General features: G+C 28.3%; 1 protein-coding gene across 1 annotated transcript in view; it reads right to left on the reverse strand.

The window, feature by feature from the left end:
- Window positions 1-14,519, reverse strand: part of LOC145287847 (glypican-3-like) — a 534,331-nt gene extending 519,812 nt beyond the window's left edge. Inside the window, exon 1 of the mRNA XM_080135722.1 lies at window positions 13,610-14,519. Coding sequence (XP_079991848.1) covers window positions 13,610-13,787 — 178 coding nt within the window. The 5' untranslated portion in view covers window positions 13,788-14,519. The remainder of the gene's footprint in view (window positions 1-13,609) is intronic.
- Window positions 14,520-15,251: the final 732 nt, after the last annotated feature.

Here is a 15,251-nt window from a genome sequence, read left to right on the forward strand (position 1 = left end):
ATTGTCATATGGGAAGGATCTAAACGTTTGAAACTTATAATTCTCAATTACTTCTTTGCATTGTATCTTTGACGATTGGACAAACTCACTTTTTTCTTAAATCGGTGTGGAATGTGATAACACAAACTGTACAAATGAAGATACATTATTATTATATATGAGTTACTGCTGATATAAGTATTATTATTGTTACCACAATACCTTTAAAATGACTCGTGAAATGGCTAAAAAGTGTAGAAGAAAAGAAAAAAAAATATGATTGAAAAGTGTAGAAGAAAAGAAAAAAAAATATATAATGATTGAAAAATGTAGAAGAAAAGAAAAAAAGGAAATATAATGATTGAAAAGTGTCGAAGAAAAGAAAAAAAGAAATATAATGATTGAAAAGTGTAGAAGAAAAGAAAAAAAGAAATATAATGATTGAAAAGTATAGAAGAAAAGAAAAAAAGAAATATAATGATTGAAAAGTGTAGAAGAAAAGAAAAAAAGAAATATAATGATTGAAAAGTGTAGAAGAAAAGAAAAAAAGAAATATAATGATTGAAAATGTAGAAGAAAAGAAAAAAAGAAATATAATGATTGAAAAGTATAGAAGAAAAGAAAAAAAAAGAAATATAATGATTGAAAATGTAGAAGAAAAGAAAAAAAGAAATATAATGATTGAAAAGTGTAGAAGAAAAGAAAAAAAAAAGAAATATAATGATTGAAAATGTAGAAGAAAAGAAAAAAAGAAATATAATGATTGAAAATGTAGAAGAAAAGAAAAGAAATATAATGATTGAAAAGTGTAGAAGAAAAGAAAAAAAGAAAAATAATGATTGAAAATGTAGAAGAAAAGAAATAAAAAAGAAATATAATGATTGAAAAGTGTAGAAGAAAAGAAAAAAAAGAAATATAATGATTGAAAAGTGTAGAAGAAAAGAAATAAAAAAGAAATATAATGATTGAAAAGTGTAGAAAAAAAGAAAAAAAAAGAAATATAATGATTGAAAATGTAGAAGAAAAGAAAAAAAGAAATATAATGATTGAAAAGTATAGAAGAAAAGAAAAAAAGAAATATAATGATTGAAAAGTGTAGAAGAAAAGAAAAAAAGAGAAATATAATGATTGAAAATGTAGAAGAAAAGAAAAAAAGAGAAATATAATGATTGAAAAGTGTAGAAGAAAAGAAAAAAAGAGAAATATAATGATTGAAAAGTGTAGAAGAAAAGAAAAAAAGAGAAATATAATGATTGAAAAGTGTAGAAGAAAAGAAAAAAAGAGAAATATAATGATTGAAAATGTAGAAGAAAAGAAAAAAAGAGAAATATAATGATTGAAAAGTGTAGAAGAAAAGAAAAAAAGAGAAATATAATGATTGAAAAGTGTAGAAGAAAAGAAAAAAAGAGAAATATAATGATTGAAAATGTAGAAGAAAAGAAAAAAAGAGAAATATAATGATTGAAAAGTGTAGAAGAAAAGAAAAAAAGAGAAATATAATGATTGAAAATGTAGAAGAAAAGAAATAAAAAAGAAATATAATGATTGAAAAGTGTAGAAGAAAAGAAAAAAAGAGAAATATAATGATTGAAAATGTAGAAGAAAAGAAAAAAAGAGAAATATAATTATTGAAAAGTGTAGAAGAAAAGAAAAAAAGAGAAATATAATGATTGAAAAGTGTAGAAGAAAAGAAAAAAAGAGAAATATAATGATTGAAAAGTGTAGAAGAAAAGAAAAAAAGAGAAATATAATGATTGAAAATGTAGAAGAAAAGAAAAAAAAGAAATATAATGATTGAAAAGTATAGAAGAAAAGAAAAAAAGAGAAATATAATGATTGAAAATGTAGAAGAAAAGAAAAAAAGAAATATAATGATTGAAAAGTGTAGAAGAAAAGAAAAAAAGAGAAATATAATGATTGAAAATGTAGAAGAAAAGAAAAAAAAAGAAATATAATGATTGAAAAGTATAGAAGAAAAGAAAAAAAAGAAATATAATGATTGAAAATGTAGAAGAAAAGAAAAAAAAAGAAATATAATGATTGAAAAGTATAGAAGAAAAGAAAAAAAGAAATATAATGATTGAAAAGTGTAGAAGAAAAGAAAAAAAGAGAAATATAATGATTGAAAATGTAGAAGAAAAGAAAAAAAGAAATATAATGATTGAAAAGTGTAGAAGAAAAGAAAAAAAGAGAAATATAATGATTGAAAATGTAGAAGAAAAGAAAAAAAAAAGAAATATAATGATTGAAAAGTGTAGAAGAAAAGAAAAAAGAAATATAATGATTGAAAATGTAGAAGAAAAGAAAAAAAAATATAATGATTGAAAAATGTAGAAGAAAAGAAAAAAAAGAAATATAATGATTGAAAAGTGTAGAAGAAAAGAAAAAAGAAATATAATGATTGAAAATGTAGAAGAAAAGAAAAAAATAAATATAATGATGGAAAAGTATAGAAGAAAAGAAAAAAAAATATAATGATTGAAAATGTAGAAGAAAAGAAAAAAGAAATATAATGATTGAAAAGTGTAGAAGAAGAAAAAAGAGAAAAAAAAGAATATAATGATTGAAAATATAGAAGAAAAGAAAAAAGAAATATAATGATTGAAAATGTAGAAGAAAAGAAAAAAAAATATAATGATTGAAAATGTAGAAGAAAAGAAAAAAAATATAATGATTGAAAAGTGTAGAAGAAGAAAAAAGAGAAAAAAAAGAAATATAATGATTGAAATTTCAATTGAAAATTCTGCACATTTCTATACACAGCAAAACGAAAAAGATGATAAAAAATAAATATATAACAAATATAACTAAAGGCAATATAATTCACTATTCTGCAAACCTGGATAAATGTTTCGTGTTATAACTTATTTTAAAGCGTTTACTTGGAAACAAGTAGCATCATGGCGTATCATTATAGCCATGTTAACTCTCGATAATCGCTCAAAATCGAAAATTCAATAAAATAATGACCGTATATATATATATATATATATATATATATATATATATATATATATATATATATATATATATATATATATATATATATATATATCGCACGATTGGTGTCATTTATTGAAGGTGTTTCTTCCAATATTTTGTTTAATTTTTGATTTGGGGTACTTTGTTTAATTTTTGATTTCGATGGTTTAGATGGCTTTAACAAAACCACTGACACTTTGTTTCAAAATAAATAAACACTTTAAAATAATTTAAAACACACAAAGGTTATCTCGGTCGGTAGAACAGTAACTTATCTTGCCATTGGTATCATTTATTTGTTGTATAAATATTTTTTCACTCTTTTTTGATTTGTTGGCTATTGTAAAAATGACTGAAAATTATACAACCGAGAAGAACAAAACAAGTATTCATGAGAACAAATGACAAACTACTATAAAAAAAATTGAGAGAAGAATTGATTCATAACGAGTGTTCAAATACACTTTTAAAAGAGTAAATTTAATACCTCTGTAAATAAAAGGTTGTGTGCAAAAAAACCGGTGATGGCTTATGCCGACTATCGTTATAAAAAAGGGTTCATAATTTTTTTTATTATTATCATTAGATTTCCGTTTACTTTGTTATGTTTGAAAGATAAAAGCCTAAAAGTTAACCTTTAAAAGAACCAAATGTATTTTCGCACGTGAAAAAAACAAGTTATAATGAAAAATGCTATCGCAGTGGCTATCAGCTAAATTTGAATAAATTAAAAAGTTATTGAAAGATAAATATTAGTTTTTGGGAAGTACCAATTATATATATAACCTACCTAGCTCTAGCTATGTATTGAGCACTAGCAGTGTCAGAAGTCGCCATTAAAAATGCGTGATAAAAACTTGAATAATTAGACTTACTATCTTTCGAAGCTTATAACTACTTGAAAAAAGTAATTTAAACCCTAATTTTTTTTTCAATAAAAGGAGCAAAGACCTAAATTTTAAAATAATAACAGGTTTAATAGAAAATATATGCAATACTTGTTTTTTTTAAATCGGTTTTCTTTAAAAAAAGATTCCAAGAAAATATTTCAAGAAAATCAACGAATTTTAACTTACTTCGAATATAATAAATATATATAAATTCCAAAAAATCACTAATCAATGGGCCACAAAGATTGTCCAAATCGAGTTTTTACAGTTTGAAATATTTTCAGAAAATACAAGAATTTACATTTTAAACAAATAAAAACAAGACCATTCAAAAGTGTGGGAAAAAATGGTCATCCTTGGCCCGAATTACTTTTTAAAAAAAGCTATTTTACTCTTAGACTCATCAGTCACCGTAATACCACATTTATCCCAGAGGTGATCCTACTTTAAATTCCCAAATAGTTAAAAACATTATTGTCGATGAATTTCTAAATACAATAATCTTACTTGGAAGGCCGATAAGGTTCTATAGTTCAAACTTTGATGACGAACTTAAAATACTGCCTTGAAATTTATTACGAAAATAAGGAAGCCGATAAAGAGTCTAAAAGAGGGGAAACATACCTTTTTTTTTTTTTGTTTGTTTTTTGAGGGGGTGGGATTAAGTATAGATGTGTGTCATTGTATTATTATGGTTTAGGCAATTCTTTTTTCGGATTGTTGGAAATAAAAACACATTTATTGAAAAGGTCAGCGAACAATTGGCACAAGTAGGGAAATAAATATAAGCAAATTGACTATTTTTGTGGTTGTTTTTCTCTGTTAGTCGCTTAAAGGGAACTGTAACTCACAGAAAAACGAAAAAAGAATAAAATGAAGGAGAGGAGGGGAGTTGGTGTCTGTCACAAATTATTCATCCGCCTTTTCTGGGAAGGGGGATTTTTATTATCATTGACTCAATAAAACATTTTAAAATATTCAATTATGAAACAGAATTTATAAAATGGATGATTGCTTCTTTCTTTTTTTTTTATCTTACAATTAAGTTTTTTTCTCCGTTTAACGAATTCAATATTGAGCTGGAATTAAAAAGAAAAAAAGTGAATAAAAAAAAATAGGTAAGGAAACATGTGGTTATACTTCATAAAGGTAATGTCTTTTCGTTTTTCTTTTTCACGAATGCTGACATAGTTAAAGACGGAATTAAAGAGCGTTTTGGGCTTAGGGTCTTGTCAGTTTTGTGCACATTCTAGAAAAAAATTAATGCAAATAAAATAAATATGCGCGTTTACGCGTACAACAATGGCCACCACGTATAAATTACATTGCTTAATATCCGAAAAACTACTAATTTGCGGAAAATTTAAATGCGATATTCATTTTCAGCATACCAGAAAACCAATGAAAGTCGTCATTTAGTTATTTAGCAGAGAAGACAACAACAAAGAAAAGTTAAAAAAAAGCTCAAATACATAACAAATACATGTTACCAAAGGCAAGATAAATTACTCTTTTACATACCTGGATAATTTTTGTGTATTTTAACGGAATTTTAAGCGTTTATTCAGTTTGAAAGACAAGTAGTGTCGAGTAGGTAAGTTAAACGGGCGATCAAGATGGCTGACGAAAACATGCTGTGTTCAGAACGTCGATAATGGCTCAAAAAGTGGAAAAATTAACAAAATATTGATAGAAATCCACCAACAAAGTATCACAGTAAAACTTACTGGATTTCTATCCGTGTTTTGTAAATTTTTTCACTTTTAAAACATTATCGACGTTCTGAACACAGCATGTTTTCGTCGGCCATCTTGATTCCCCGTTTAACTTACCTACTTGACAATACTTGTCTTTCGAACTGAATAAACGCTTAAAATTGCATTAAAATACATAAAACTTATCCTGGTATGTAGAAGAGTAATTTATCTTGCCTTTGGTAACGTTTATTGGCTATGTGTTTGAATTTTTTTTTACCTTTTCTTCATTCTCTGCTAAATAACCAAATTTTGTCTTATTTCAGGCAAATGGCATTTTTGATTTCAATAAATGTTCGATTAAAGGCAAACAATAAAAAATGAATATGTAATCATCAAAGTTACGTTGAGGCGAGAAACACAGACACGTATTAATTTGTGTATGTGTGTGTGTGTGTGTGTGTGTGTTTTATTTATTGAATTTCGAAAAGTTTGGAGCTATGAATGACAAGGTAGGGATGAAGAGAGGCGAGTGAGACGTTGATGGGAGATATGTGGTACCACTGCGTGCGTGGAATCGGGGATGTTGGTTGGATAAAACGGTGGTGGTGGTGGTGATGGTAAGAAAAAAAAAACGAGCGTGGTTGTACGTATAGAAGTGAATGAACCCATAAGTGTCTGTACGAAAATATATGACCCCCTCCTTTCTGGTGAGAGGAGAAGAGAAATACATGAAAATATATTGCGGGGAATCTGACCCAAAATCTGCAACAGTAGCAACAACAACTCTCTCGAAAGAGTCATCATGTGAAATGGATGCGATGAGAGGCGGGGGGGGGGGGGCTGGCGACAACACCAAAGTTCAAAGAAGAGCGAGACAAGAATTTATATAAATAGTCATTTATCTTCTTTTTTTTTTTAAATGTGACAATAATACCAAAGTGGCAGTGTGCCAACGAGTTTGGAAATTTAAATAAAACAAAACGAAAGAAACGTTAATAATTTTGAATTTCCGCCTACGACATTAGAAAACATTACTTGCCCCCTCCTTCCGTCAGAATTTAGAAAATATTCTATGAACAGTTATAAAATAAAAATTGAATCCAATGAAAATAAAGATGCAATGTGAGGATCAATTTTAGATGAAAAGGGTTTTCTTTTTTTTCTTTTTTTTTCTTTTTTTTCTTTCTTTTTTCTTTTTTTTTCTTTTTTTGTTACAGATCTGGTCGACAAATCAAATTGAGAAGGTGGGAGACATTGATACAGAGGCGCAAACGATATTTTTTTTTACTTTGGTTTGGTCATAATATCAGATTTACTAGCAGGGAGACCCGACGTTGCTCGGGAATGAATGAAGATCAACGAAGGTTTCACCTTTCCCTTTATATTGTCATCAAAATCGGTAAAATTGATCATTTTTCGATCCTCTCCACAGTTACTTAGTCCACAATAGTTTGTAGTTTACATGATACTACTGTGGAGATGTTATAAAATTATTTTATATAAAGGCTGGAACTAAAGTTTAAAATGCAAATATCATGGTTCACTTGTGCTCTAAAGAGAAACATCCATTTCGAACGCGCTCTTCTCATATCAGAGAACCCAATGTTGATTTTGTATGCCGGCCTTTCTGCTTGTGCGACAATAAAACTTATCAAATGCACTTGCGATGTTAAGTCAAAATCGCCTGTTCTTTGTTTCACCGGATGTTTACGATACAAAACCTACATAAAAACACTGCCAGGCACATAAAGTACATTTGCGTGAAATTTCAAAAAAACATGGCTCAATCGTTTAGGAATCCAGAAGGAACTTACACACATACCTTTTATATAATCGAGATAAAATTGAATTAAATTCGAAAATTAGTCAAATTTTATACATAGTTTAAAGGCTTCAAAATCACTTTCTAATTTCCATCGGCTACGGAGAAATCGTGGCGACCATTTTTATATCTAGCTGAATTTATCCGGCGTTGCCCCGGTGAAGTGTTTAGAGAAAGATAATTGAAATATGGTTGTGTTTACTTTTTTGTTTTCTTACGTAAGATTTTTTAATTCGTTGTAGTTATATATATATATATATATATATATATATATATATATATATATATATATATATATATATATATATATATATATATATATATATATATATATATATATATGGCACTTGTGCAGTTTAACATTCCTAAATTTAAAATACCATTAACACGGAGAGAGGGAATTTATTAACTTTACAGAACTCACAAAATGAAAACAATTTGCCTGGAGATGTTATTTTCGACATCATTTCCGGTTAAACTAACATGGATTTTAATTCAAATGCTAAAAATTGATTTTTTTTTTTTTTTTTTTTTCATGTGCTTATTAAGAATTAAATCTCTTTTCCAAACAAAAAAAATATTTAAAAAAAAAAACTATGTACGTACCCCTCACGAAACGAAGAATCACATAAATTAAGTATTTTTTTAACTAAGAAAATCAAATTTTATTACTTTTTTTGACCCGCCATGCTTCAAGAGGGGGACAGCTACAGCTCAATTCGAACTATTTGGGATGAAAATCGGCCTTGTAATGGGTACAATTTACTAAGAAAATCGTTAAAAAAACTACTTGATCAATATACGTGATTTTTGGAATATGAGATTTTTCGTTCCGCGACTGGTACGTGCTTCATAAAGATTTTTCAAAATAAGTTTCATTCTGAATAAGCATCTTTTCAATCTGAAAATCTAGTGTTTAATAAAAGAAAAAAAAATGAAATGCAATTCCCCCTGACTTAAATCGTAAATATACCGCACCGCACCGCCGCTGTCAAATTGATATGGTGTTGTCAAAATTCTAAATCACCATATTGTTATGAAAACGGTAAACGTTTACCTGTAATCACACGGCAAAGAAAGATTTGGATATTTTATTTGGCTAATTTTGCGTGCGCACGTTGAGAGGGGAGAACATTCAGTTTATAAACATTAACTGAGTAAATTGTAACGAAAATCAAAAAGAGAAAGGGCCACACATTCAAAAATTAAGAAAATATGATCAGGTGATGACAGTTACAACTAAAACGATGCGACAATACAGGTGTAAACGCGGAGGATTAAACACATTTTGCCAATCAACAATTCAATCAAGTGCTTTCAAATGGTTTTATTGATCGGAAAATAAACTTATTATTTAAAATTGTTATACATCTTTAAGTTTAGATAAAAAAAATATTTTGTATTTTATTTTAAGGACAATAAGGGATAATTATGCAGAAACAACGTTATTGGGGCGGGCTTTTAAAAATTATTCTGTATGTTCATCTAACAATTCAATTTAATTGGAAAATTAAACAAGATAAACAACACGTTTCTTAAAATTAAAAAAAAAACTCCAATTTTTAATATCTATTGAATGAAATGAACTATTAATATATATATATATATATATATATATATATATATATATATATATATATATATATATATATATATATATAGTAAATTTTCACCATTGGACGAAACACGTGTAGGACAAATTATACTATTAATAAATAACATAAATGTGATGTAAATGCATCTTTGGTAGTTTGGTATGTTTCTTCAGATATATATGCTGTTAAAGTGTAAATTCATTTTTATTGAGCTTAATTGTGGCAATTTGATAAAAAAAATGAAAATATACAATAAAAGTATATATTTCTGTATAATATTATATATATATATATATATATATATATATATATATATATATATTTCAGACAATTGTTGTTAAATAGTACAGAGTGTTTTTTAAACGAAACAGTAATCAATATCTGGCTCAAGACGACTGATGAAACTCAGTTGAAAGTACTTGCAAAAAACAAAAAAAAACAGATGGACGAAGACGACTACGAAACTTTTTTTTCACAGATTTGACCGAGAAATAAGAACGACAATTCGAAAATTTGAAAAGTTACAAAAAAGCTCACCAAGTGACCGTGCTGTTTAAAGATGCTTGTCTGAATGAAAACATGCTGCCTAAATACATAAATATAACAAAACACCCGTCCTGCATATCTGCTAGATAGGTATGAAATTTGCACCACTTATGAGAAATTTGCACCACTTATGAGAAATTTGCACCTCTTATGAAAAAAGGAAAAAAGAAACCAATAGACCTAATGTCTATAATCTGATTTTAATCAAAATCCATTAAATTATTTCTAGAAAACATGCGCAAAATTTATGGATTAAGGGGGTTTGAGGAGACACTGAAATTCAACGAATCTTGCTCAATCGATATCTAATTACGATGGATTAAAATTCATTCAAATGGAAGATATTTTAATTTTCACATGGAAGTGACCATGTTATTGTTATGGCCCCATAAACAAAACTTTAAACTAATATATATATATATATATATATATATATATATATATATATATATATATATATATATATATATATAGTCTTTGAAGTTTTTAACATTTGAAACCACACAAAAAATTATTTTTTATCATTCATAAAAAAAAACATCTAGTCAGTAAGTCATTTAATCACCTGCAATCACTGCATCAACTCTCAAATTTACTATAATACCAATTTTTATATTTTTTAAGGGATCATCAGTTGTTTACCATGAAACACAATATATATATATACGAACAAATGATTAATAAAACATGTTAAAAGACATCTTGAAAAAGAGTTAAAAACATATTTAATTTTAAAAAGGAAGCACAAGGAGTTTCGAAGAAATACTCTCCTTCTCATCAGAGGGCAGGAATTAGCAAAATGCGGGATCGGATTTTGCATGTAAAAGTATTTAGTGAAACTACAAATAAGTCACAGATCTTACTTGGTTAAAAAAAGGGTGATATATATATATATATATATATATATATATATATATATATATATATATATATATACACACACACACACAGACCTGATATATTCAAAAGTAGAACTCAACAAGAGCAAAAATTTTTATTTATTTATTCGAAGTAAAAAGTTACATTTGGTCGCTACAAACAGCCATCTGTTACAGTCAATGAGACTTCATCAGGTGACCCTGAACCATTCGACGCTAAAGTTTTTCTCTAGCATCCAATGATTGGAGTTTCATTGATTGAAACAGATGGCTGTTTGTAGAGACCAAGCGTAACTGTTTACCTTCGAATAAATAATATATATTACATATCTGAACACGTTTTTTGTGTCCTTATACGACTCAGTGTGGCTGACGTCTGTATAACTGTAAAAAGGTAACTATTTTATATTAGATAATTTATAAGAGGAAGCACATTTATATGGTAATTTATTGATTTTCTCTCTGATGAGAAGTGCTTACCTTTGAAAATTCATGGATTAACAATCATTTTTTTTTCTTGCTTGAACAGTTGATTTATAAATTTTGTAAATTTTCTCATTTTATTTTCATTATATGTGCGTGCGCGTGCGAGAGAGTGTGAAGGTGTTTTGCCCTGAAGACCTTTTGCTTCCATTTTCTTTACGGGGGGGGGGGGTATTATTATTTTTTAAATTTAATTATTACTTTATTATTTTAATTGAACAAACTTGATATAAACTAATTTTGTTATGGTAAACTTATAAATGAAAACCTTCATACAATTGTTGGATTTAAATAGCTTAATACATGAGGATTTGTTGAAAATTCTAAACACAGTATCAATGACTTCGTATTGGACATTTTAAATACTTTAAAATTCCTTTAAAATTTCAAATTTGTTTTTATTCGACCATTAACAACAAAAAAATAACATGGTTGGTTTGTTTACGAAGAAACTGAAATGAATTTCGTAATTAAAAAAAGTGATTTTTTTAAATTTTCGTTTTATTGCATTTTGGAGTTAAATATTTCTTTTGATTAAAAATGTTAATACGTCACATCAGTCACATAGGATCACACAGAGACCGACAAACGAGATGTGATCACCCATTTTTATAAATATAGATTACAAAATATCTATATTAATGCTGGTGTTGACAAAAAAATACACATGTCATCATTTTTTATGAAATACGCCAAAAGAAAGGCTTCGGTCTTATTTTCACACTTTAACTAAATATCTATCTATCTATCTATCTATATATATATATATATATATATATATATATATATATATATATATATATATATATATATATTATTTATTTATTTATTTATTGCATTTTGGGGGTGTTTATTCTAACTGGGTGAAGTTTTAGTGTTTTTATTTCATTTAAAATGTTTATTCGGTTCGAAAAACGAGTAAATGTTGAACGCTGCCGAAGAACAAAAAAGATGGCCGCGATATTTTTGAAGACTCGATAATCACTTCAAAATAGGAAATAAGAAACCCACCTAATAAATGTTACGGTAACATTTGTTATAGATTTGTTTTTTTTTGTTGTTGTTGGTGGTGGTGGTTTTTGTTTTGTTTTTTGACAACTTTTTCGAATCTGCGTATTGTAAAAAATCACATCTTTAGGTGAATGCGAAATGTGGTTCTGTGTGTGTGTGTGTGAGGTGGGGGTAATTATTTTATAATTATTGCAAAGTTTAGTAGAATTTAAATAAGAATGCATTTTATATGCAAAGATGAGCCGCAGGTGCTTTTAATTATGGCGGTGGGGGGGGGGGGGTAATATAGTACAGTTTCTAAGAAATGTTTTTCTTGGATAAAAAAAAAATCATAATCATGAATGTGAGTCACTGAGTGGCCATAACAGAAAAAGGCTGAAATCCAGTTCCCAACCTGGGGCACTACGAACCCTCTTCACCCCCCCCCCTCAATAAATTTTCCAACATGGATAAGGATAACCTCCTTCCAAATCGAGCCAAATGGGGGGGGGGAGACAAAACTATAGAGATCAGTCCCCCATTGCTGCCTATGATAGCTCTGTAAAATTCGGCAACATTAGCCGACCACACAAAATTAAACTCGGGTTCCTGAAACGGAAAACACAAAACGAATATAAAAAAGATTTTTATATTGCATTTTATTTTTGAATGATAATTTACGTTATTTTTTGTAAATTGTTGATTTTTAGTTTGTAATTATTTTTTTGTGATATTGAAAAAAAATTAGACACATTAATAGTTTGTTTATTTTTGTAAACTAACACTTGATGTTTAATTACACTGTAAAACAATTATAAATAAAACAAAATATAAAGCAACAATTTATATTTAAAAAAAAAAACACTGCAATAATGCAACAATATAATCCCAATAAAGGAAATTGCAATACAAATAAAATGTACTAAATGTTTTATTTATTTTTGTTTCTGGAACTCCAGTTTAATTTTGTGTGGTCGTTTTTCGACTGTAGATGTCACATAGGATTTTACGGGGTTAATATGAGCAAGCATGGGGTCTGATTTATAGGGCCACCAGATTTAAAATAATATATATATATATATATATATATATATATATATATATATATATATATATATATATATGCGCGTGTGTGTTTTGTGATGAAGATAAATATAAGATAGCAAAAATCTATAAAAAAAAAAAATATAGTTTTTCTTTAGTTTAGGAAAAAAAAAAAAAAAACACCAAATAAACCTTAACACTTGATCGAGGATTATGGGCTTTAATAACAGACAAATTCCGTAATTGACAGTTTCAAAGGCTTCAAAATCTCCAGGGCTTAATCAAACTAAAAATAAATTAGAATTTATAAAAATCAAATCGCAAGGTTGTAGGTTCGATCTCTAGAAGAGAAAATGAAATATTGAAAACAATGTTTAATATATATATATATATATATATATATATATATATATATATATATATATATATATATATATATATATATATATATATATATAACGACAAGGAAAAAACGTTTATAAAACGACTATAAATAGATGTGTCACATGGAGAATCCTAAATAGAAGAAAGAAAGGTCCATTCATTTTCTCTCTCTCTTAACAAAACCAATCTATGGCGGACTTTTAAGATTTTTAAGGATGGATATTTGACAGACCCTATTTAACGACTATAAACATATTCTTCGGTTTCTTTTCGGACCTCAGTGGCTCGAGAAGGCAATGAGAAAAGAAAATATACGCACCAGGAAGTGGATCGTTGGGGACATCTTTGGCCGGACCGAACTTGTGTTGAAGGTAATTCTCTTTGACGCGATCACAGCCATGATGGTCGTCGACGGCGGCGACCACAAGAACGGAGACTCCAATAAGACAGAGAAACACAAAACAAATCCTTAATTCACCGAGACGTTTACGCTCCATTTTGGGGTTAGGATTAACTTTTTTTTTTTATCCAAGCTAGGCTTCTTTTTATTTTGTTTCCTTTATTTCTCTCTTTCTCTCTCTCTCTCTCTCTTTCTTTGGTATATTATATAAAAGTATCCGTAAAAAATATCAGGTAGTGATGAGGGTATGTCCTCCGAACGTCTGCCTTCTTCTCCTCCTCCTCAAATGATGTGGTAGCTGCTGCTGATATCGCACGCACAACTACTGATGTTTACAATGATGATGATGACAAAAATCTAATGAATTACTCTTTTTAATGCTTATAATGATCGTGATGATGACGACGGGCGCTGCTGCTGATGCTGTGTAGAAGACTACTGATGTTAACAATGATGATAACAAAATCAAATGAATTACTCTTATAAATCGTTACGATTATAATGATGATGGCGGGCTCTGCTGCTGTTCGAATCCTATTCACTCTCCGGTACGAGGGAGACTGACTTTTTACTTTTTAAAAAAATGATAATATATACCTAATTTCCCCCACCACTAAAAATATGAATAATTACAAAGATAGAGTATTGTTAATTAAACATTTTCTTTCTTTCTTCTTCTTTTTTTTTTTTTTTTGATGAAGAGTAAGTTTTTTATGTGTGTTTAAAAGACATATTTTTGTTTCTTCTTATGTAGTCAAGCCAGGGAGTTCGACTTTATGAGAGGGAAAAAGCAAACTGGTTTGCCTACGGTGATCATGATGATGATGATGATGATGACGACAACGACGACGACGACCAGTAAAGTAACCACGTGACCGGCGATGATTTGCATACTGCTCTCTCATTGGTCGATATATCAACGGTGACTCACGCCTTTTTGGTCGCTATCAAAAAAAAATTAAGGAAGATATGTAGTAAGATGAAGAGGGAAAGAATTCTTTTTATTGTTACCTTAGTCGTTTTCTTCTCTTTTTTTTTATTATACCCTCTTTCTTATAATCTTGTCCGTTCTTTCTCTCTCTCTCTCTCTCTCTCTCTCTCTCTCTCTCTCTCTCTCTCTCTCCCACCATCTTATCTGTTGCCTTTCTCTCTACTCCTCTCTTTTTCTATCCATCTTATTCGTTTCTTTCTTTCATGTGTAGGTGTGCCGAATCCGAACATAGAAAAAGAACTTATCTTAGGGGTTTATTCGCTTTCTCTGTATTCGTAACTAATTTGTTATCGTTAATTTAAAACATGTATAAAAACATTATTCGACTGGCAACTAAAAAACAAACATTACACAAACAAACCTTAGCTTGAGAAAACATCAGTTTTAAAAATCCCGGGTGTTATTACTTAAAATCGGTAACTTGCTTCTGCCTTTTAGGCTTTTAGCAACGGTATGTTCAACAAAACTCGGATCAAATTCTGGGTCAGGGTTTTGGATTAATTGTCTTCTTTTTTTTTTTTTTTTTTCTAGAAGACGAACTTAGCGTTACCTGGGATTTAGTAAGAAAAC

The sequence above is a fragment of the Euprymna scolopes genome, chromosome 11 (genome assembly GCF_053919585.1).
Source record: "Euprymna scolopes isolate OS-2025 chromosome 11, ASM5391958v1, whole genome shotgun sequence".
In the NCBI taxonomy this organism is placed as follows: domain Eukaryota; kingdom Metazoa; phylum Mollusca; class Cephalopoda; order Sepiida; family Sepiolidae; genus Euprymna; species Euprymna scolopes.